Source organism: Ceratotherium simum, chromosome 35, assembly GCF_057802395.1.
Source record: "Ceratotherium simum simum isolate JZ-2026a chromosome 35, ASM5780239v1, whole genome shotgun sequence".
NCBI lineage: Eukaryota > Metazoa > Chordata > Mammalia > Perissodactyla > Rhinocerotidae > Ceratotherium > Ceratotherium simum.
Window position 1 is genome coordinate 429,645 of NC_141934.1, and position 22,097 is coordinate 451,741.

The window sequence follows — 22,097 nt, forward strand, 5'->3', positions numbered from 1 at the left end:
AGTTTGAGAAGGATAGGTATCAAATCTTCTTTGAATTTTTGGTAGAATTCTCCAGAGAAACCATCTGGTCTTGGACTTTTATTTTTTGGGAGGTTTTTGATTACTGTTTCAATCTCTTTACTCGTGATTGGTCTATTCATATTCTCTATTTCTTCTTGATTCAGTTTTGGGAGGTTGTATGAGTCTAAGAATTTATCCATTTCTTCTAGGTTATCCAACTTGTTGGCATAGAGTTTTTCATAGTATTCTCTTATAATCTTTTGTATTTCTGTGGTATCTGTCATAATTTCTCCTATTTCATTTCTAATTTTATTTATTTGACCCTTTTCTCTTTTTTTTTAGTGAGTCTGGCTAAGAGTTTGTCAATTTTGTTTATCTTCTCAAAAAACCAGCTCTTCATAGTTTCATTGATCCTTTCTACTGTTTTTTTGGTCTCTATTTCATTTATTTCTGCTCTAATTTTTATTATTTCCCTTCTTCTGCTGACTTTAGGCTTTGTTTGTTCTTCTTTTTCTAGTTCTGTTACGTGTAGTTTAAGATTACTTATTTGAGATTTTTCTTGTTTGTTGAGGTGGGCCTGTATTGCTATGAATTTCCCTCCTAGAACCACTTTTGCTGCATCCCATAGAAGTTGGTATAATGCATTTTCATATTCATTTGTCTCCAGGTATTTTTTGATTTCTCCTTTGATTTCTTCAATGATCCAATGGTTGTTCAGCATCATGTTGTTTAGTCTCTACATATTTATGACTTTCACAGCTTTTTTCTTGTAGTTGATTTCTAGTTTCATAGCATTGTCAGAAAAGATGCTTGATATGATTTCAATCTTCTTAAATTTATTGAGGCTTGCCTTGTTTCTCAACATATAGTCTATCTTTGTGAATGTTCTATGTGCACTTGAGAAGAATGTGTATTGTGCTGTTTTCACTTAAGAAGAATGTGTATTCTGCTGTTTTTGGATGGCATGTTCTACATATATCTATTAAGTCCACCTGGTCAGATGTTTCCATTTAAGTCCACTATTATTGTGTTGCTGTTAATTTCTCCTCTTAGGTCTGTTAATAGTTGCTTTATATACTTTGGTGCTCCTGTGTTAGGTGCATATATATATTTATAAGTGTTATGTCCTCTTGGTGGAGTGTCCCTTTTATCATTATATAGTGCCCCTCTTTGTCTCTCACTGCCTTTTTTATCTTGAAGTCTGCTTTGTCTGATATATGTTTTGCAACACTTTCTTTCTTTCTTTTATTTATTTATTTTTTTTGGTGAGGAAGATTAGCCCTGAGCTAATATCCGTTGCCAATCTTCCTCTTTTTGCTGAGGAAGACTGGCCCTGGGCTAACATCCGTGACCATCTTCCTCAACTTTATACGTGGGATGCATGCCACAGCATGGCTTGATAAGTGTTGCATAGGTCTGTGCCCAGGATCCAAACCTGTGAACCCTGGGCTGCAGAAGCAGAGCATGCAAACTTAACCACGACACCACCAGGCCAGCCCCAACATCTGCTTTCTTTTGTTTGCCATTTACTTGGAGCATCATCTTCCATCCATTCGCTCTGAGCCTGTGTTTGTCTTTAGAGCTGAGATGTGTTTCCTAGAGGCAGCATATTGTTGGGTCTTGTTTGTTAATCCGGCTACTCTGTGTCTTTTCATTGGAGAATTCAATCCATTTACATTTAGAGTGATTATTGATATATGAGGCCTAATACTGCCATTTTATCTTTTGTTTTCTGATTGTTCTATATTTCCATTGTTTCTTTTCCCTTGTATTTCTGTCTGCCATTTCAGTTCGGTGGTTTTCTCAGTTTTCTCTTTATTTATGATTTATGCCTCTGCTCTGATTTTTTGTTTAGTGGTTACCATGAGGTTTGTATAAAAGATCTCGTAGATGAGATAGTCCATTTTCTGAGAGCCTCTTATCTCCATTAGCCTAAGCAGGTTCCATCCCTTTCCTCTTCTCCTTCTAAGTTATTGTTGTCACAACGTATTCCATTTTGTGTTGTGAGTTTGTGATTAAAATGATTTATAGTTATTTTTTATGCTTTTCTTTCCTTTTTCTTTTATGTTATAATTAAGTGTTTGCTAACCTGTTCTGATAGAAGCTTCAATTTTCTGATTTCTCTGTCTATTTTTCCTTTCTCAAGGCTTTATAAACCTTTGACTTTTTGTTTCAGGTATGAGGGCATCCTTGAGCATTTCTTGTAAGGGAGGCCTAGTAGTGATGAATTCCCTCAGCTTTTGTTTATCTGAGAAAGTTTTTATTTCTCCAGCATATCTGAAGGATAGTTTCGCTGGATAGAGTATTCTTGGCTTAAAGTTTTGTTTGTTTGTTTGTTTGTTTTTTGTGAGGAAGATCAGCCCTGAGCTAACATCCATGCTAATCCTCCTCTTTTTGCTGAGGAAGACCGGCTCTGAGCTAACATCCACTGCCAATCCTCCTCCTTTTTATCCCCAAAGCCCCAGTAGATAGTTGTATGTCATAGCTGCACATCCTTCTAGATGCTATACATGGGACGCGGCCTCAACATGGCCAGAGAAGCGGTGCGTCGGTGCACGCCTGGGATCCGAACCCAGGCCGCCAGCAGCGGAGTGTGCACACTTAACCACTAAGCCACGGGGCCGGCCCGTTGGCTTAAAGTTTTTGTCTTCAGTATTTTGAATATATCGTTCCATTCTCTCCTAGCCTGTAAGGTTTCTCCTGAGAAATTGGCTGAAAGCCTGATAGGGGTTCCTTTGTAGGTTATTTTCCTGTGCCTTGCTGCCCTTAGTATTTTTTCTTTGTCATTGACTTTTGCCAGTTTTACTATTATATACTTTGGAGAAGGTCTTTTTCATTGATGTAGTTAGAAGTTCGATTGGCTTCATACACTTGTAAGTCCAGTTCTTCCCCCAAGTTTGGAAAGTTCTCAGCTATTATTTCTTTGAACAAGCTCTCTGCTCCCTTCTGCCTCTCTTCTCCCTCTAGAATACCTATAATCCTTCTGTTGCATTTCCTAATTGAGTTGGATATTTCTCAGAGAATTTCTTCATTTTTTTTAAGTCTTAATTCTCTCTCCTCCATCTGAAGTGTTTCTATATTTACATCCTCTAAATTACTAATTCTGTCCTCCATAACATCAGCTCTGTTTTTTAAGGTTTCTAGATTTTTTTTTTTTTTTAATCTCATCCATTGTGTTCTTCATCTCCAGAATTTGTTTGGTGTTTTTTTGTTTTTAGAGTTTTGATCTCTTTGGTGAATTCCTTCTGCTCATTAATTTTATTCCTGAGTTTATCGAACTGTTTTTCTGAGTTTTCTGGTAACTCGTTGAGTTTCTTTATGACAACTATTTTGAATTCTCTGTCATTTAGATTGTAAATTTCTGTGACTTCGGGATTGGTTTCTGGAGACTTGTCACTTTCCTTCTGCTCTGGAGTGTTAATGTAGTTCTTCATGGGGTTTGATGACGTGATCCTTTGCCGGCACATAGTGGTAACCTCAGGTTGCAGATTCCACCTGGCACCACGGGCGGGGAGGGAGGGCAGGAACTGTGTTTTCTGAACCTGCTACATCTGCTGGAAGTTGTGCCAGTAGGGCTCGTCTGCATTTTCCCAGTGACCACAGCCACTTGACAGGTCATACACACACACACACACAGGTGCTCTGGTGCGGATCCGCTGCCTTGGCTGGAGACCAGCTAAGCTGGAACTGACACAGATGTCAGAATTCACAGACAAGGACATTTAAACAGTTATAATAACTGTATTCTACATGCTAAAAAAAGTTAGGTAGAGATAAGAAAGATATAAAAATTAAATTTCTAGAGATAAAAACTGCAAAGTTGTGAGATGAAAAACATACAGGATGGAATTAAAAGCAGATCAGACACTGCAGAAGGAAAGATTAGTGAACTTTAGAATATGGCAATAGAAACTATCTAAAATGAAATACAGAGAAAACAGTTTTTAAAAATGAACTGAGCATCATCAAAGTGTGAGACAACTTCAAGCAAACTCATATATGTGTAACCGGAGGCAGAAAGAGGGAAAGAGATTGAGAAGAGAGAGCAGGAGACAGAAAAAAATATTTGAAGAAATAATACCTAAATATTTCTAACAAGTTCCTAAGCAATGCTGATGCTACTGGCTCAAGGCCCACACTTGGAGGACCACTGGCTTACAATTTTGCACACAATTTGGTGATGCCAGACAGTGTGAGGATGTAGACCTTGGTGTCTTCCAGCCCTAAGCTGCATGTGGTGGCCACTGGGTCCACCCAGCACTGTGGTGCAACAGAGCCACCCTCCCACTAGGCAGAAGCTCCATATCAGTGTGCCAGGGGCCGCCTCCAAATCACTACAAAGAATGAATGAGTCCAAGTGGCTGGAGCACCCAGCCAGAGTCAGCCCTGATTCAGGGGCCAGGTGCAGACCCAAGTGCCAGGGTAGGCAGGAGCCCAGATAGCCAGGACAGCCAAGGGGCCCAGCAGGCTAACCCTTTGTCCCAGCCTCTGTGTTATCTACAAAAATCCTCGAGAGGTGCCTCCTGCCCCTGTTCCCAAGGGCACCAGCCCTCTCACCCCACTTCATCCTCCCGTTTGTGCCCTGCAGCAGCGACATGCACAGCCTGCCCTGTCCCCATGACCCCCTTCTGTTTCATCCTAGCCCAGGATGGTTCTGGCTGTGCCCACAGGCTCCCCTTGGCCTTCCTCCCATGGCCCCACAGGCCTGCCCCATGATCTCTGGGAGAGGTCCCCACACACATACGACCCCCACGTTACTGTACTGCTGTGCCCAGAGCTTATGCAGCAGCAGTCTCCTCACCAGCCCCACCCCATGCTCCTGTCTGCACGTCTAGACATTTCCAAGGTCTCCCATGCAGCTTGTGATGAGGCCAAGACCAGCCCAGAGACCCAGCCTCTTCTCCCTCTTGCACCCAGCCATCTTGGGGTCCCTGCTCACAGCCTCTCAGCACTTTCCCCACCACCTGACAGACTTCCCACCCAGGACTGTGCCCTACCCTGGTCTCCCCACTCCCAGCCTCCTCCTACATGGCACTAGGATGATCCAGCCTCGGCAGTGTTTTCCTCACACCACTACCTGACCATGGTCTACAGGAGGCCTTCTGCAGAAGCTCCACAGTCGAGCTTTTAGACCCCACAGGCAGAGCAGGGCTCACGTAGCCTCCGTGAACCCATGAAGCCACACGCCCAGCCCACCAGGCACCTGGATTGTCCCCGTCAGCTCTACCAGGCTCCCTATGCTTGCCTGGTGCCTGGCTCACAGGTAGAGGGACCCCGGCCTGGCCAACACCTGATTGCATGCCCTCCAAGTAGACCCCTGCCCACCCCACAGCAGGAAGTGCTCCCTATCCAAGGGGCTCGAGAAGGCTGCTGGATGGGCAGGCAGGGGACCCAGCTGTCACCTCCTCTTCTACCCCCATGGGAACTCCTCGTGCAGCTCCCCCCAAATGTGCCCCAACCAAGCCTCTGCTCTCCAAATTCAGGCCAGCTCTCCCTGGAGCAAGGGATACTTGTGTGTAAACAGAAATGCAGATATAAGCACACACACCCCCCCCCCCACAACTGTGATGCTTCAGGGGGACCAAGTGTGGACATGCACTTTGTACAAATCCAACTGCACGCCCACAGCTGAAGGGCTGATCCCAACCAGACCAACCCACCCTTCCAGCTGCTTCTTCTGGGGGTCCACACACACGCAGCCACGCGGATGGTGCTGGGTGGACAGTTCCGGGGCTATCCACCCAGCACTGGCCCTGGACCCCAACTCTGGAGCCAGCTTCACGAGACCCGTCAGTGTCTACTTATTTACCCTGGGAAGGGGCACCAGCAATGCCTGTAAGGGTTTTGGGGCTTGCCCGTCCCGCCACGCCACAGCCGCCCACGTGAAGGAAGACTCACCACTGAGGATCTCGTTGTTCTTCCCCCAGAAGTCTGCTAACTTGGAGGGTCTGTGGTAGAATTCATCCCTGTTGGCTGCCAGGATAAGCCTGCAGGAGGAAGCAGGGCTGAAGCTCTCAAGTGGAAACAGGAAAACCACGTTTCTTTCTCTCTTGTTAACAAAGCAAATTTGTTGCAGTAGCAACACGGGCAGGTCCCCAAAAGGACAGGAATCTGCACAGGACAAAGGTCTATGGAGGCTCCAGGTAGGCCGTTTCCTGGGAGCCCACGGCCAGGACTGCGCCCCAGGCCCTGCTGAGGAAGAGGCAGCTGCCGGGGAAGACACATGCCCAGGCCGCTCAGGGCCAGAAGGGGGGCCATCCACCCTGCACAGCCCCTGCCCCCTCGGAACAGGGCTCAGTGGGCGGCAGAACCAGGGCCGGGTGCGTGAGGGCACTGAGCAGCTGGCACTGAGCACATCCTGGGTGCCCAGGCGGCAGGGTGTGTCCCTCCTCTGTCCAGCTGTCCTTTCCCCCAGAACACCCCCAGCGAGCCCGTGAGCTTCCTGGAAATGTGAGCACGCCCACCAGAGGGGCTTGGGGATGCGCGTGGACAGCAGCAGCACACAGGGTCTCCAAGGGCTGCTCTGACCTGCGTTTGGGGTGTTTTTTGGGAGGGAGTAAGTGAGGCCTTCTCTGGTTTTCCAGTCTTTTGCATTATGAATCAACCAAGTGTTTCTTTTGCAACTAGAAAAGACATTGTCAAAGTTTTAAGAGCCCTAGTTTCAAGGTAAGAGAACAAAGTTTCAAGTCTGCTTTGCCATTTAAATAAGAACACAGATGGTGACTGAGTGGAAGGGGTCCACCGCCACAACATCCGTTAGACCTCTGGGTCTGAGAAGTGATCGCAGAAGGATGCCCTGAGCGCCACGGCCAGGTGCAGAGAACGCAGGCCGGGAGCGGGGGCGCGGCGCCTATGGTCACACTGGGCCTGAACCCAAGTTAGTCTCATCAGTGGTCAGATTCTAAAAGGTCTTCAAAAATAATTTTTGTATTGATTCATTGATTTTATGAACATTTGCTCATGGTACAATGTTAATTAACAAGGACATTCATAAAATTCAAAGTGAAACCAGGGCCGTGGAAGCATTTTCACCCCATGCATGTGGAGCGTGAGCCCCCTACTCCGCACCTCCCCACGCAGCCCAGGGGACTGTGCATGGCCATGGAACCCTCCGGGTCTACCCTGGAAGCCCCACCATCTTCAGGATGCCTGTCTGGCCTGTGGCCACTTTCTATCCCCGCCATACAGATGGCTCCAGGGCTGCGCCAGGCCTGGGGGCTGTGCACCTGGGCGGGGGGGAAAGAGGTCACTGTCCCTGATATGAGCCCTAGCCACTCACAGAACAACCCTCTGCAGCTCCAACTGCCAAGCTCCAACCCGGACCCCACCCTGGGTCAAGGGAGATGGCCTGAGGGAGAAGCTAGCTGGGCCCTGGGCCCTGACCCCTGCCACCTGCCACATCTGCTCTGTCCCTACTGGGACCCAGCCCCGGTTCATCCTGGCTGGTGCCACTCCCACAGGCTGCCTGCATGGGCCCATGCTGTGGAAGGTGTCCCATCCACCGCAGCCTGGATAATGGTCAGGAGGAAGGAGAGTGCCACGTCCCCAAGGTGGGGAGACCAGGCAGCTGTGGTGGGGGTGCAGCAGAGGTCAGGCCCCCCAGCCACCCCCCTCCCTGTGGTCAGGGTCAAGTTTCACGTGGTCAGGATCAAGCATCTTCTTTCAGATACACAATGCTCCTCCTCTGCTCACTCGCTCTGATCCCTGTGGTGAGTGGGGGACAGGGAGGCCAGAGAGGCAGTGACTGAAACAACGGTGGTGCTGTTGGCTTCTCGTTCTGATTCTTACATAAGGCTCCAGAAAAGGAAAAATTAGGAAAGAAAAGAAAAAAAAAGCTGACTAAGCCGAATCTTCTAACATTTTCAACTGCCTATTTTTAAAGCCAGGAGCAGTTACATATGTGTGCTAATAACTAGAAACATTAAGTGCTGGGTTATTTTTGTCACAGGAGTCACCATTTAGCTGGATTGCTAGTGGTTTGCCGGGATTTCATCAAATACATGACACATTTGTCAGAGATGTGTGGGTGTGATGAGTGCCCACATCAAGACTCGAGTGAGGAGGGAGTGCTCCCTCACCCATCACTTCTGGGGACCACAACACCAATGCATGTCCATCTGCCTAGTGCACCCAGAGGCAGAGACATGCCACCAGTCAGGGGCTCTGAGGACAGCAAGTCACCCATGGCTTTGTTTCAATCTAATAATTGAAACCACTAAATATTCACCACCAATGGGCACTCTCAACCCTGCTGCTGAGGGTGGATCTGTGCACCGTCTGGGACCGTCTGAGGGGAGTGGGTCTGTGTACCGTCTGAGGGGGGTGGGTCTGTGCACCGTCTGGGAGGGGAGTCTGTGCACCATCTGAGGGGGGTGGGTCTATGCACCATCTGAGGGCGGTGGGTCTGTACACCGTCTGAGGGGGGTGGGTCTGTGCACCGTCTGGGAGGTGGGTCTGTGCACCATCTGAGAGGAGTGGATCTGTACATCGTCTTAGGGAGGTGGGTCTGTGCACCATCTGAGGGGGGTGGGTCTATGCACTGTCTGGGAGGTGGGTCTGTACACCGTCTGAGGGGGGTGGGTTTGTGCACTGTCTGGGAGGTGGGTCTGTGCACCGTCTGAAGGGGATGGGTCTGTGCACCACCTGAGGGGGGTGGATCTGTACACTGTCTTGGGGGGTGGGTCTGTGCACCATCTGGGAGGTGGGTCTGTGCACCATCGGGGGGGTGGGTCTGTGCACCGTCTGAGACGGGAGTCTGTGCACCGTCTGAGGGGGTGGGTCTGTGCACCATCTGAGGGGGGTGGATCTGTGCACCGTCTGAGAGGGGAGTCTGTGCACCATTTGAGGGTGGTGGGTCTGTGCACCATCTGAGGGGGGTGGGTCTGTGCACCATCTGAGGGTGGTGGGTCTGTGCGCCGTCTGAGGGGGGTGGGTCTGTGAGCATTCTGGGAGGTGGGTCTGTGCACATGTGGGGGAGCATCAGCGTGCCATGTGGAGGGAGTTTGGTGTAAGTAGCAGGTGCACAGCCTGTGGCCCAGTGACGTCACCAGTAGTGATGACCCCTGTGGAAGCGGCCACAAGGGAGCAACAGCTTACCCAGCAGTCCCTCCAGACTGGAGCCAGTAAAGGGCATCAGCTCGTGAGTCTAAAGAGACATTTTGATCAAGATGGCGGTTATGTAACAGCAGTGACCGTGTTACCCTGATGGGGAGTGTGCTGGTCTTCTGTGTGGCCTAACAAATTACCATAAACAGAGCGTCCAAAAGTAATGCCTACTTATCGTCTTGGTCCAGGGTTAGGAGCGTGGCCCTGCTAGGCTGGGTGCTCTGCTCAGGGTCTCCCAAGGTGGCGATTGAGGTGCTGGCAGGGGTCTCAGCTGAGGCTTGGTGTCCTTCTCACGCTCCTGAGGTTGTTGCCCAGTTCACGTCCTTGAAGCTGTGTGACTAAGGGCCCCTTGTCTCACCTGCTGTTGGCCAGGGTCACTCTCAACTCCTGGGGGCCACCCGCGGGTCCTAGCCACAGGGCCCTTCCAATCATAGCAGCTTACCTCTTCAAAAGGGGCCTGGTCGTTCTGGGGGCTCTCCTGATTAGGTCAGGCCCACCAGGACATCTGTTTGATTAACTCAAAGTCAACTGATCAAGGATTTGTATCACATTGGTAAAATCTCTTCATGTTTAGCCACGCAGCCCACCCCTACTAGTGGGAGCGGATCACACAGACGTGTATGGCAGGGCAGGAACCGCGGGGACCATCTGCCTGCCACAGCGCTTATGGGAGCTCACGTTTCACTTTGTAGATTTTGTGAGGTATGACTTTTGTTTGTTTGTTTGTTTGTTTTGTGAGGGAGATCAGCCCTGAGCTAACATCCGTGCTAATCCTCCTCTTTTTGCTGAGGAAGACAGGCTCTGAGCTAACATCTATTGCCAATCATCCTCCTTTTATTCTTTCCCAAAGCCCCAGTAGATAGTTGTATGTCGTAGTTGCACATCCTTCTAGTTGCTGTATGTGGGACGCGGCCTCAGCATGGCCGGAGAAGCGGTGCCTCGGTGCGCGCCCGGGATCCTAACCTGGGCCGCCAGTAGCGGAGCGTGCACACTTAACCGCTAAGCCACCAGGCCGGCCCAGGTATGACTTTTTTTTCAAAAAGCCCATATCCCTTTACAATCAGGGAAGTAGCGTCAAATGGAATCCCGTCAGAACACAGCTGCCTCTACGGGCACAGCAAGGTCATCGGGACCCAGGGGCAAAGCCGCAGCCAGCACAAGGACTTCACAGTTAGCATCCCACAGGCCACTATATCATTTCTCATCCACAGTGTTCCCTGCTGGAGCTCCGCAGATATTCATACTAGAATTAAAAACAAGAGCCAAACCAATGGGCACGGGCCAGCCCTGGTGGCTGAGGGGTTAAGTTTGGCGTGCACCACTTCAGCGGCCCGGGTTTGGTTCTGGGTGTGGACCTACACTACTCGTGTGTCAGTGGCCATGCTGTGGCGGCTGAAACACACACAAAAAAAGAGGAAAATTGGCAGCGGATGTTACGCAGGGCAAATCTTCCTCAACGAAAAAAAAACCCAACAGGCATCCGATGGTGCTCACACTGGGTAACCGCCACCAAAATACAGAGGTTTCAAGTGCCCAGCAACAATGGGCGGGGGAGGGCAGAGGCTGGGACCGCCCAGAGGCTCACAGCCCTGGGCAGGGCCACCAAGCAATGCACCAGAGGTGACCCAAGGAGGGAGTGACACCCGAGGAGCCACCTGTGGGTGTGGCCGCCATGTAGCCTGGAAGGCAGTTCGCACCTGCACCAGGGCCAGCACAGCACGGAGGACAGAGGGCACCTGAGGGCGCCAGGGGGTCACGCCAGGGCGATGCCAGGGGGTCACACCAGGTGGATGCCTGGGGGGCTGTGGCAGCAGGATGTGACATGGGGAGAGCTGCCACATCTGGAGGGATGGCCACACCCAAGAGGGTGGGGCCGTGGGGTGGCGACATGTGGGTGGGGGGTGTAGCCTGTGGGATCTGTGAAGGATCAGGCCTGGAGTTGCTCTGCTGAGGCTCGGCTGTGCTCACATTCACTCCCGGGGCAGAGCTGAGCTGGCTTCCCTCCCTCTCTGTGCCCACTGAGGGCCACTCAGCGGCGACAGGCTACAACTGCTGAATCCAGGCAGGAACAGACCACAAGACGCACACTCTGAGTGGGCCACTCTTTCTCCTCTGGGGAAACACAAGAGAGGATGCTAGGACGCGGCCCAAGACAGGGAGAGATGCTTCAGGAACCAGGCCTTCCACTAGCAGGCCAGCAAAGCGCAGGTAGGACCAAGCGCGAATGTCGCCTGGCCGCTCCCGGCAGGGCTTGATGGGGACAGGCTCCCCTTTCAGGCACTAACTCCTGGGAAGCCAGAAAACACATTCCCATGAGATCAGCATCTGGCAACGGCAGAGCCATGGGCGATACCACCTACAGCATCAAAAGTGAGGACATAGTCTTTTCTGCAGGGCAGAGGACACTTGTTTAAATCAACATTTACATACACGGCACCGACGCAGCTGTAAAAGTCTGCTTGCCTGACCCTGGAGCAATAACGACTGCAGGGATGAACTTACACGAACACGAATAAAAACAGTTGCTGGCTTTTACCCTGAGGGGCAAGAGGCCACTGCACATGTGACGACACTGAGGGTGCCAAAGAGAGGACATGGAGCCACGGGGGCCTTGACGGGTCCCAGCCACGTGGACCATTTTTTGGGGGCAGCAGGGTCCAAGTGGATGGCAGCACTGGCACCCGGTCCACCTAGTTGCGGGGAGAGGACCTGTTCTGGATGGTGCACGATGACAACTAGCTGTGCGGACACACTGTGCCACCCCACAGGGGTTATGGGCTGGCATGGCACAGGAAGCCTATGGCATGACCATCAAAAGATGCTCAAGGCAACATATTTTCAAGCACCATGTCTGACTGGGCAAGAGAAACAATAGAAAAAATAAACAAATGGGACTACATCAAACTAAAAAGCTTCTGCACAGCAAAGGAAACCATCAACAAAACGAAAAGACAACCTAACAATTGGGAAAAGATATTTGCAAACCATACATCTGATAAGGGGTTAATTTCCAAAATATATAAAGATCTCATGCATCTCAACAACAAAAAAACTAACAACCCAATTAAAAAATGAGCAAAAGACCTGAACAGACATTTCTCCAAAGAAGATATACAGATGGCCAACAGACACATGAAAAGATGTTCAACATCATTAACTATCAGGGAAAGGCAAATCAAAACTACAATGAGATATCACCTCACGCCCACCAGAATGGCCATAATTAACAAGACAGGAAACAACGTGTGTTGGAGAGGATGTGGAGAGAAGGGAACTCTCATACACTGCTGGTGGGAGTGCAAACTGGTGCAGCCACTAAGGAAAACAGTATGGAGATTCCTCAAAAAATTAAGGCTAGAACTACCATACGATCCAGCTATTCCACCGCTGGGTATTTACCCAAAGAACGTGAAAACACTAATGCGTAAAGATACATGCTCCCCTGTGTTCACTGCAGCATTATTCACAATAGCCAAGACATGGAAGCAACGTAAGTGCCCATCGAGGGAAGAATGGATAAAGAAGATGTGGTATATATACACAATGGAATACTACTCAGCCATAAGAAACGATGAAATCCAGCCATTTCTGACAACATGGATGGACATTGAGGGTATTATGCAAAGTGAAATAAGTCAGAGGGAGAAGGTCAAATACCATACGATCTCACTCATTAAGTAGTAGACAATAACAACAACAAACAAACACAAAGAGACAGAGATTGGATTGGTGGTTACCAGAGGGGAAGGGGGGAGGGAGGAGGGTGAAAGGGATAATTAGGCACATGTGTGTGGTGATGGGTTGTAACTAGTATTTGGGTGGTGAACATGATATAATCTATGCAGAAATAGAAGTATAATGATGTACACCTGAAATTTATACAATGCCATAAACCAACGTTACCGCAATAAATAAAAAAACAAACAAACAAAAAAGATGCTCAAGGAAATCAATTTGGCAGTTCCTCAAAAAGTCAGACACAGAATTGGCAAATGATCCAGCAATTCTGCTCTGGGTGCAGACCCGAAAGAGCTGAAAGCAGGGCTCACACAGATACTGTACGCTGATATTCACGGCAGCACTGTTCAAAAGAGCCAAGAAGTGGAAACAACCCAAGTGTCCATCGATGGACGAATGGATAACAAAATGTGGTCTATCCATACAATAGGATATTTTCCAGCCTTAAAAAGGAAGGAAATTCTGACACATGCCACAATATGGATGAACCCTGAGGACATTAGGCGAAGTGAAAAAAGCCAGTCACAAAAAGATAAATACTATATGGTTCTACTTATATGAGGTACCCAGAGTAGTCAAGATCATAGAAAGAAAAAGCAGAATGGTGGTTACCAAGGGCTGGGGGAGGGGAAATGGAGTTAGTGTTTAATGGGGACAGAGTTTCAGTTTCAGAAGATGAAAAGAGTTCTGGAGATGGATGGTGGTGATGGTTGCGTAACAATATGAACATACTTAATGCCATTCAACTACACACTTACAAATGTTTGGAATGGCATAATTTTATGTTTTATATACTTTACCACACATAAAATAAAAACACTCCCATTCCTTACTGTTGTTAGGTGGTGGGGACGAGGACACAGCAGTGGACGCCGGGGTGAGGGGCACTGGCTGGTGCATCCCAGGCCAGGACAGCTAAGGCGGGAGGGAGCACAAGTGAGGGGTGTTAAGGCGGGCCCTGTGGGCCCAGACGGCTCCTGGCAGCACCGGACAGCCTGGGCCTCCGTGTGAGTCAGGCCATGCCGATGGCCCTGCCACCTGACCTGTTCGCCCTTCCAGTCCAGTCTCCAATCTCAAACGGGCCCAGGCTCAGCTCACCGGGAAGTTGGAAGAACGCCCAGTACATTCAGTTAGTCACCCAGAGACAGCATATTTTGTCTTTGGCTTGGGGCTTTGGAAAACACTTGAGAGAAATGCTAAGGCTGTCTCGAATCACAACCCACGAGGGGTTGTTAAAGGACAGGGCTTGGCAGTGACGCCCAGGTTCTGAGCAAGAGAGACCCATGCTCACCCTCCTTTCCGCTTCTTCCCATTTCTGTTTTACTTCCAGGAGGCTAGAGGTAACCTTAGGGAACAGCATATCAAGTGGGGCTGTGGCTAAATCTAGGAGTAACAAACATAGCCAGCAATGGACCCAATGACTGTGAGGCTATGTGTCCTCACTGGAGAAATTCTTCAGTTGTCAGGTGGAAAGAGAGTCGTTTTGTTGGTGCATGGGAGTTCAAATGGTGTAGAAGGGTGCATCTGAAAGCTCAGTAGCCAAAGGGGTGGACCAAACCAGTTATCCATTTACTGCATCTCACCCCCAAAAGGGCCCTTCATTGCCTGCTCTGTTCAAATGGAGTTGAACTATGCAGCTGACACCACGTTAAGTTTTGTCAGTAGAGGGCGCCGGAGAGACACTGGAGGAGGAGAGGCTTCGTTTCCTGGCTCCCGTGTGCTTCCTCAGGAGGCTCCTGAAGCACGCGTGGCTTCCCCAGCATCAGTCTCCTGACTTGCGTGTGGCTCTCCCAGCGTCCAGCTCCTGAAGCACGCGTGGCTTCCCCAGCACACAGCAGTAAGCAGCACCAGCAGCCAGCACCTTCCCCCAGCATCCTCCCTGCGACAGCTGCCAGCACCCTAGAGGGCATATTTCCAGCAAGTTCTGCAGGCACAGCACCCCAGTGATTTCTTGGCCATCCAGTGTACCTCAGCTTTGCCTCTCCAGCAAGGTCTGGACCTCAGCCCAGGGGTGAAGAACAGGGCTCTGCCCTGGGCATTGCAATTCCGTTATAGTCAGTGGTTTTGTATATCACACCTTCCCTGCTCGAACCGCTGTGCCCGGATCCTGTCCACTGGCTGCACCCTGACTCACACGGCTCACCCTAGTGGGCGCCATTCAGGGGCAGCTCTCAGACCCTGGCCTGGCCCTGCCTTCCTCTGCATGAAGGAACACTGGATACTCTTCATTCCCCCTTCCCCGGCCTGGGATGAGTTATGTAGCCACAATGTGAGGCAGCACAGCATCTGCGATTTTGCACAGTGAGTCAAATCCAAGAAGATAGTCGAAATAGTTCAAGTCGTTTCTGGTACAGATTTTAAAATGATGAACCTTCTTGGGCAACTGCACTAGCGAGCAGTTTCAAATGTCACGTTTGGTTGCAGGCTACATCTCGGCCTCGTTCTCTGGGTGGATAAAGGCCAAAGGATTCCTGCTGGAGTGCCCCGGGCAGTGGAGGGCGCCTTCCAGGGCCCAGGGTCGCAGGAAGCGGGGGAGACCCGGATCACATCCCACCCCTCCCTGGCCTCGGTCTCCCACCTCCTCCACTTGGACCCCCAGCCCCTGCCCCATGCACACGCTGCCGCCATCACCCAGACTGCTCTCCAGCAACATGGACCAGCCAGCCCAAGTTGGGCTCTCATTTACTGTCACCCCAATTCTGCTGCCCCCAATCCTCCGATCAGACACTGCAGGGCTGCACCCCTGCCTGGAGCCACTTCGCTCCTCTGTCCTGCCCAAACAACCACGTTTAGCAGCTGAGGCTTAGTATCTTTGTACATAGGCTCAGAGTCCCTACCCGAGAGGTATCTCCTCCAGGCCCCACACTGAATGACCGCTGCCTGACCGCGCAGCTCATTCCAGGGCCCAGCCTCTCCCCCACCCAAGGGTAGCAGTGGCATGCCCCTCCTCGAGGGTGCCCACATGGGTGTTATGAGGGCTGCAGGGCACCCGAGACCAAGTGGAGGACGACAGACACAGAGTGCGCAGTTACCTGTATGCATTTTTGGAAACGGGGTGAGGATCAAACTTAAAGAAGATGATGCACATGGGTCCCCGAGAGTGGCTTTGCTCGCACAGGTCACGTGGTCTACGGAAAAAGGAAAAAAATGAGTTGAGTGAGAGGCAGACGACAGAACTGCCTCCCCAAACCAGCAACACTCCCTGGCCCAGAACAGAACCACCTCTGTGATGTCCCCAACCCTCACTGGATGAGGGAGAACCACGTGTCAGATGCTGCGACACTCGCCGTCGCCACACAACCATCTCCCTAAACCCACACACTCATCAGCACTGGCTAGACTGTCCCCTGACACCTGCGACGCTCGCTGGCCCTGGACACACTGCATGGGGGCGGCAGGTAGGAGCTGGAGGGGCTCCTACCTGCCACCCCGACAGCAGCAAATCCAAGAACAACGAGCTCACTTGGGGCAGCAGGTGGCGGTCAGCTCTGCGGCTTGCTTGGCGCCCACCAGACGGCCCATTCTTTCCCCAGCAACAGTGCCAAGGCCAGCCCCCAGCCACTCAAGGCAGGGCCACATCCGACTGGCCTGAGTACACCCTGCAGCAGTGTCCACAGAGGGCCGTCGGCACACGCCTTCCACCCACAACGGCCCAGGCGCAGCCAGGGGACCAGGTGGGCCCCGTGAATCCCGCATCGGCAGGCGAGGAGGTGGACGCACTCCCAGGCCCCAGTCAGTGCAGACTCAGCGTGCACCCACACGCAGGCCCTGCGCCCAGGGACCTCCGGGACCAGCAGATCTTCTCCCAGAACCAAGCTGAGCACTGAGATGAGATCCCAAAGCCACTAACCCTGGACAAGGTGACCGTGAGAGTCTCTAGTTCTGCAGGTGTGCAACGAGCTGAGGACATGGCTTCAGAGCAGATCCAGCACCCAAGCCAGGAAATGGGCAGCAAAGAGGCTGTTCGGGTCCTGAAGGGAGCTGAAAAGACGCCCCCAGAAGGGCCTGATAAGTGAGGGGGGAAGGGTGTGTTCAGTGTATGTGCACGTATGTGAGGCTGCGAGCTCTGTGCACATGTGTAAGTGCATGGGTATGTCTGTGTGTGTGCACTTATGCACATGTCTGCATGTGTGTGGCACATATGCATGTGTGTGTGTCTAAAGGAAGCCACTGAGCTCCAAGTGCCCTACCTCGGGGCGCCTTGGGGTCGGGGAGGGTCCGTGCAGTCACAGGGTGTTAAGTGCCCTGTGTCTGCTAGAGCAGGGCCTGGGCTCCGCCCCAGCAGAGCATCTGTAAGGCAAGTCCGTGAGTCAGGCCTCACTAGGGACAGCAGTGGGGTGGGATGCCCAGAACCAGCACATCCTTGTTCCAGGTGTCAAGACAAGCCATGGCCACTCTGCTTCTCCTGCCCCTCTGCCCCTAGGTCTCGGGGCGGCCACACAGGGGAGGGGCCCACCTGCTGGGCAGCGCACCGGCAGTCTTCCCCACAGGCACATGGGCAGCGGGGGGGGGGGGAGGGGGGGCTGACGTCCACACACCACAGGTCCAGGAGAGGACACCCCGGGCCTGGAGACAGGCAGGTAACAGGGACGCGAGAACCCCTGCTGACGCCACTGCACTCGCTCCAGCCCTCGGGTCTCTGCAATGAAAGCTTTCCTGTCTGAGGCCTCACAGAAGGAGGACGTGCCCACTACACCGACCCTCCGTCAAAGCTGTGCCAGGACCACAGAGGCCGAAGCCCAAGGCTGGCACTGTGGACATGACCGCAGCTGAGAGCCACGAGGAAGCTGCCAAGCTCATGGGGCCTTCCTGTGGATGACACCATGGTGTGATGACACCATGCGGTCCCTGCCACCCCACTCACTTCTGCTCACTGGTCTGGCCAGGGTGGGAGGGTGGGTGAGGGTAGAATTCACTCCACTACTGTCCCCACTGGCTCCCACAGGCCCTGGAGGGACCCCCAGGACTCAGCCCCGTGTTCCTCTTGGCCCCCATGGGCTTGGGTGTTGGTAACGGCCTCAGGGTACTAAGCTTTGCCCTCAGTAAGGAGCCGGTGGCTGTGCAGGTGGGTTGTTGCCATGGTGATGAGCGCCATCTGCAGAAGCACAGGGGACGTGCGGCCATTTGAGATGGGCTGCTGGCCACTGGCCCTTGTAGGATGCTGTGCCAAAGGCAGTGCCCGATGCAAAAGAGGCCCCGAGGTGATGGGGGCCAGGTTGGGTTCCTGCCCTTAGGCGCCCATCATCCCAAGGGTGCCTGACGATCCCAAAACTGGTGGGCAGGCTGTTGGGACCACCCTCCTGGTGAAAACAACTCAAAATGCTTGAAAGAATATGAAAACATCCTAAGAGCAGCCAAGAGCTGATGAGATCATACACGGTTTGGCCAACGTCTCAGAGAACACGGGAACCCAGAGAGGAAAGAACACAAAGTATGGGGCCATCCTGCCCCGGGGCCTCGGCCCATCTGAGCACACGGGGCTCTGGTGGCCTTGGGGGCGAGGGAGAGAGAAGACAAGGCCCAGGGCCACCCCGAGACAGGGATCTAGTAGAAAACCCCCCACCAAGTAAAGCCAGGACCGCAAAGAGCAGTGCTCCCAGGGTGAGGGTGGGCTACATTTCAGCCACCCAGGGCCCACGGGGATAGCGCGCAGAAGTGGGGGAGTCCCTGAGAAGTCCCACCGGCAGCGCCGGGCCACACCAGGAGTCCAGGGAGCCTCATGACAAGACTTGGTTTGAGGGGCTTCCATGCCAGTAGTGCCCCCAGGCACCTGGCAAACCAACGCTCTCATCTTCATCCTAGACCTCCAAGAAGTCTCACAAATAATCTCAAGGACGGAGAGCAGTATGCAGTCAGAAAGAACCACACAACAAAACAAAGCACCATGAGCAAGAAGCAGCAGAAAGAGATCTCCACCCATCTCGTGAACCAACCACGCTCTGCAGGAAAAAGGAGCTTGTGAGCATCTGCAGGGAAGAAGAAGTGACAAAGAGCAAACCAGATGGTTCACTAAGCTCCAGAGAGAACTTCTAGAAATGGAAGCTATAGCAATCACAAATTAAAACTCAGCAGTGGATTTAAGAGCAGATTAGACACAGCTGCTGAGACAGGTCAGCAGAATGATCCAGAATGCAGTGCAGGGAGACAGGAAGCATGCTGGGTCTCCCAGGGCCCCAGGTGTCCCATCTGCCAGGTGCAGCTGATGGGGTTCCCAGCACCGGCCACCTGACCACAGTCCAGCACAGAAAACACAGGCCCCCTCATGCTGGGGGAGCTAGTCTCTCCCAGACACAAGAATGCTCCAGGCGAGGCCAGCTGCTGATGTCTGTGCCAACCAGGCCAGCTGCGGTCAGTGGGAGAAGCCCTGCCAGCCCATCCCTGCTGAAATCCCACCAGCCAGAGCCCCACCAGGACGGAGGGCTGCCCCCACCAGGAATGTGCTGCCCCACCAGGAACGTCCTGCCCCACCAGGGACGTGCCACTCCAGGCTATCAGAGGAGGAGGTCATCATGTCTGCCTTGGCCTCCCACATCGCCACCTGGGCTGCGTGCCTGGCCACTGGGTGAGGCCACTGGTTGGGGCAGCTCTGGCTACTGATGCTCACAGGCCAGGTGCAGAGCCCTCCAACTTGGCTGCAGGACCTCGCCATCCTAGCCGGCCCGGGGGGGTGGCAGACCAGCCCTCCAAACGGCAGTGGGGAGGGCCCCGTGGACAGAAGGCAGGGCACCAAAGGGTCTCTAGGCAGCCTGGCGCCCGAAGTGTGGATACAGAGCCCAGGGCTGCGGCCTTGACGAAGACGCGGTCATTGGGAGGGAAGGACCAGAGGAAAGCCAGCCCCTGGGGAGGGGACCATCAGGAACTGCCTTTCTCTCCAATCCCTCGCCCCCCACTCAAGCCAGGCCCGTTGCCCACCGGCCCCTCCCTTCCCAGCTTCACTTCCCACCACCCCAGCACCCCCTCCGCCTAGGCCCCGTATGTTCCCTGAGCAAACTCCCAACAGGTCCTGCGGGTGCAGGCCCTTCTCCCAGCGTGCCCCCACCCAGGCCCACCACAGAGCTCCGACACCCTCTGCAGGGGCTGGAGAAGTCCTCCGGGACACCCCTGCTCGTTGGGCCCCCTTCTCACTCCTGCTGACTTTCAGGGCTCCAAGAGCAAGCCTGGATACAGCCATTGTCGCCCTGGTCACTGCAGCACGGGGTGGGCACAGGGCAGGCGGGTGGCTGGAACTGCCCGTGGTGGCAAACAGTGTTCTGCCCCCGCTGCTGTGCACCTGCCTGCCCCGGTCACTTGAGGGGCTGAGAAAACGTTCCCCTCTGCTTCCCACAGCTCCGCAGCCGCAGAGTGGGAAGGCAAGGCGGAGGGGCTTCAACAGGTCCCACCCTGCCAGGGGAGGCCAGGGCTCAACCTCGCCAAGAGGCATCTGCGCTTGTCAAGAGGAGCTCACCCTGAAGGGCATCTGAGCTGGGAAAATGTGTGGGGAGGGCAGCGTCCCGGGCAGAAGCATGCCTGGCTTTCTTGGTGAGGTCCCCGCCCCGCCTGTCCCCACCTCCACCTGGAACCCCACATGCAGGCCCAGGCCCTGGTGGAGTGTCTGCACGCCCATGGTAGCCCGAGAAGTCAGGGCCATGCAGGGTTCTGGGGTTGTCCCCGAGGGCTAGGGGCCAGAGCCAGCCCACAGAAGAGGAAGGCAGGAGAGTCCTGCGGGGTCGGACCAGGAGACTTGCCCACGGGCCTTGGCAACCAAAGGGTGGACGTCTTGAGGTGGACGATGCCTGGTGGCGTCCGAGCATTGCAGGAAGCCACGCCCCACCTCTGCGCCCTGCACCCAGGGCGCTGCCTGACCCCACGGGCCAAGGAGGCCACCACAGCCATGTGCACACCCTGCCAGGCTTGCGGATGGCAGTTAGATGTCACACCCCTGTCCTTTCCAGCTGTAAGGGGCTCACATCCCCTCCCTTACCCTCACTTGGCCTCACAGCAACTGGGATGGCAGCCAGGCAACCCAGGGCGTGGAGAGGAGGGCCCTACGCAATGGGGCACGTGTCACAGAACTTGGGTCTTTGGGCAGGCAACACGCTGACCTAGAGGAGGCCAGGCCACGCTGCACTTGGGGTGAAGGAGTGGGCACATACATGGTGCTGGGGTCAAGTGGGCCTCCCCAACCTGGCATCTGCTCCCAGGTAGGCCCCTAGAAGGCCAGGATGCCCCCAGCACAGGCTCTGCACATTGGCACCACCCTGGTACATCCACAAGCCACTCCACTCAGCCACATTGCAGAAACACTCGGAAGCCAGCATGCCTCCCACGTGGCCCTGCTGGCCTCGCTGTTCTCCCTGTAGCCGACCCTCCCCAAGGGTTAGAAGCCCCTGGGAAAGCTGGTGATAGGGCAGCAGCCCCCTCCTGGCCACAGTGAGAAGTCACCGTGCCCAGGTGTGGTCCCACTGGGGGTGCTTCTTACAACTGCCATGCACACAGGGGTGTGTCCAGGCCTCAGACGGGCCCACAGGGATGCAAGACCCCAGACGGTGGCTCAGGTCAAGGAGAGGAAGCCACATGGACAGCAGTCTGAGGGGCCAAACGTGAGGCTGGAGAGCGGAGGCTGTGAGATGGCCGAACGCCCCGACAAGTGTCCAAGACACTGGTGCAGCACAGCAGTGGGTTCCAGAGCCCAGACAAGGAGAAAAGCCATCTTTCTCACTGCTGCAGGGGAAGCATGTCACTTCACACTAACTGCGAGGCCCCACAGGGATGCCTACTGTGGCCTGCGCTGCTCCGAAGAGAAAACCAGGGAAGCCCTGCTGGGGAGGAGGCGGCACGGCGGCTGCTGAAGCTCCACACCTCCAGAGCACCCTCACCGTGGCTCCCTTGCAATGCCACGTCCCACGGCTCACACAGTTGCCCCTAGCTGCACGTGACGACCAGGTAATCCTTGTCACAAACAAGATTTCACGTAAAAAACTGACTTCTGTGAGCTTGACCAAGTGACAACTCTGTTTCAAAAAACTACCCAGGACTTTTCTGAAACTAAATAGGGATGAACAGGAAGTCCTGATGAAAACAGGAAGGCTGCAGCCCTGGAAGTGTGTTCTCTCTGACAGCGTCCAGCATGGCATAAGACTGCAACAAAGGCCCTCAGCCCAGAGACTGTGACGTAGGCTGGGCAGGTGTGTGCGGCTGCACGTACACGGATGAGACCAGCGCACCCACACCTCACAGCTGCCCACTCGCCACTGCCTGCCCGTCACTCGGCCCGG

General features: G+C 53.3%; 1 protein-coding gene across 8 annotated transcripts in view; it reads right to left on the reverse strand.

Moving 5' to 3' along the window:
- TANGO2 (transport and golgi organization 2 homolog) overlaps positions 1 to 22,097 on the reverse strand; it is a 45,022-nt gene that overhangs the window by 16,882 nt on the left and 6,043 nt on the right. For 6 of the 8 annotated variants that reach the window (XM_087423703.1, XM_087423700.1, XM_087423704.1 and 3 more), the window contains 2 exons: positions 15,876 to 15,971; positions 5,899 to 5,987 (listed from right to left, as the gene is read on the reverse strand). In XM_087423703.1, coding sequence (XP_087279829.1) covers positions 5,899 to 5,987; positions 15,876 to 15,931 — 145 coding nt within the window. In that variant the 5' untranslated portion in view covers positions 15,932 to 15,971. Of the gene's footprint in view, positions 1 to 5,898; positions 5,988 to 15,875; positions 15,972 to 16,693; positions 16,825 to 22,097 lie in introns of those variants that run through there. The other 2 variants (XM_087423702.1, XM_087423706.1) reach the window with 2 other exon arrangements.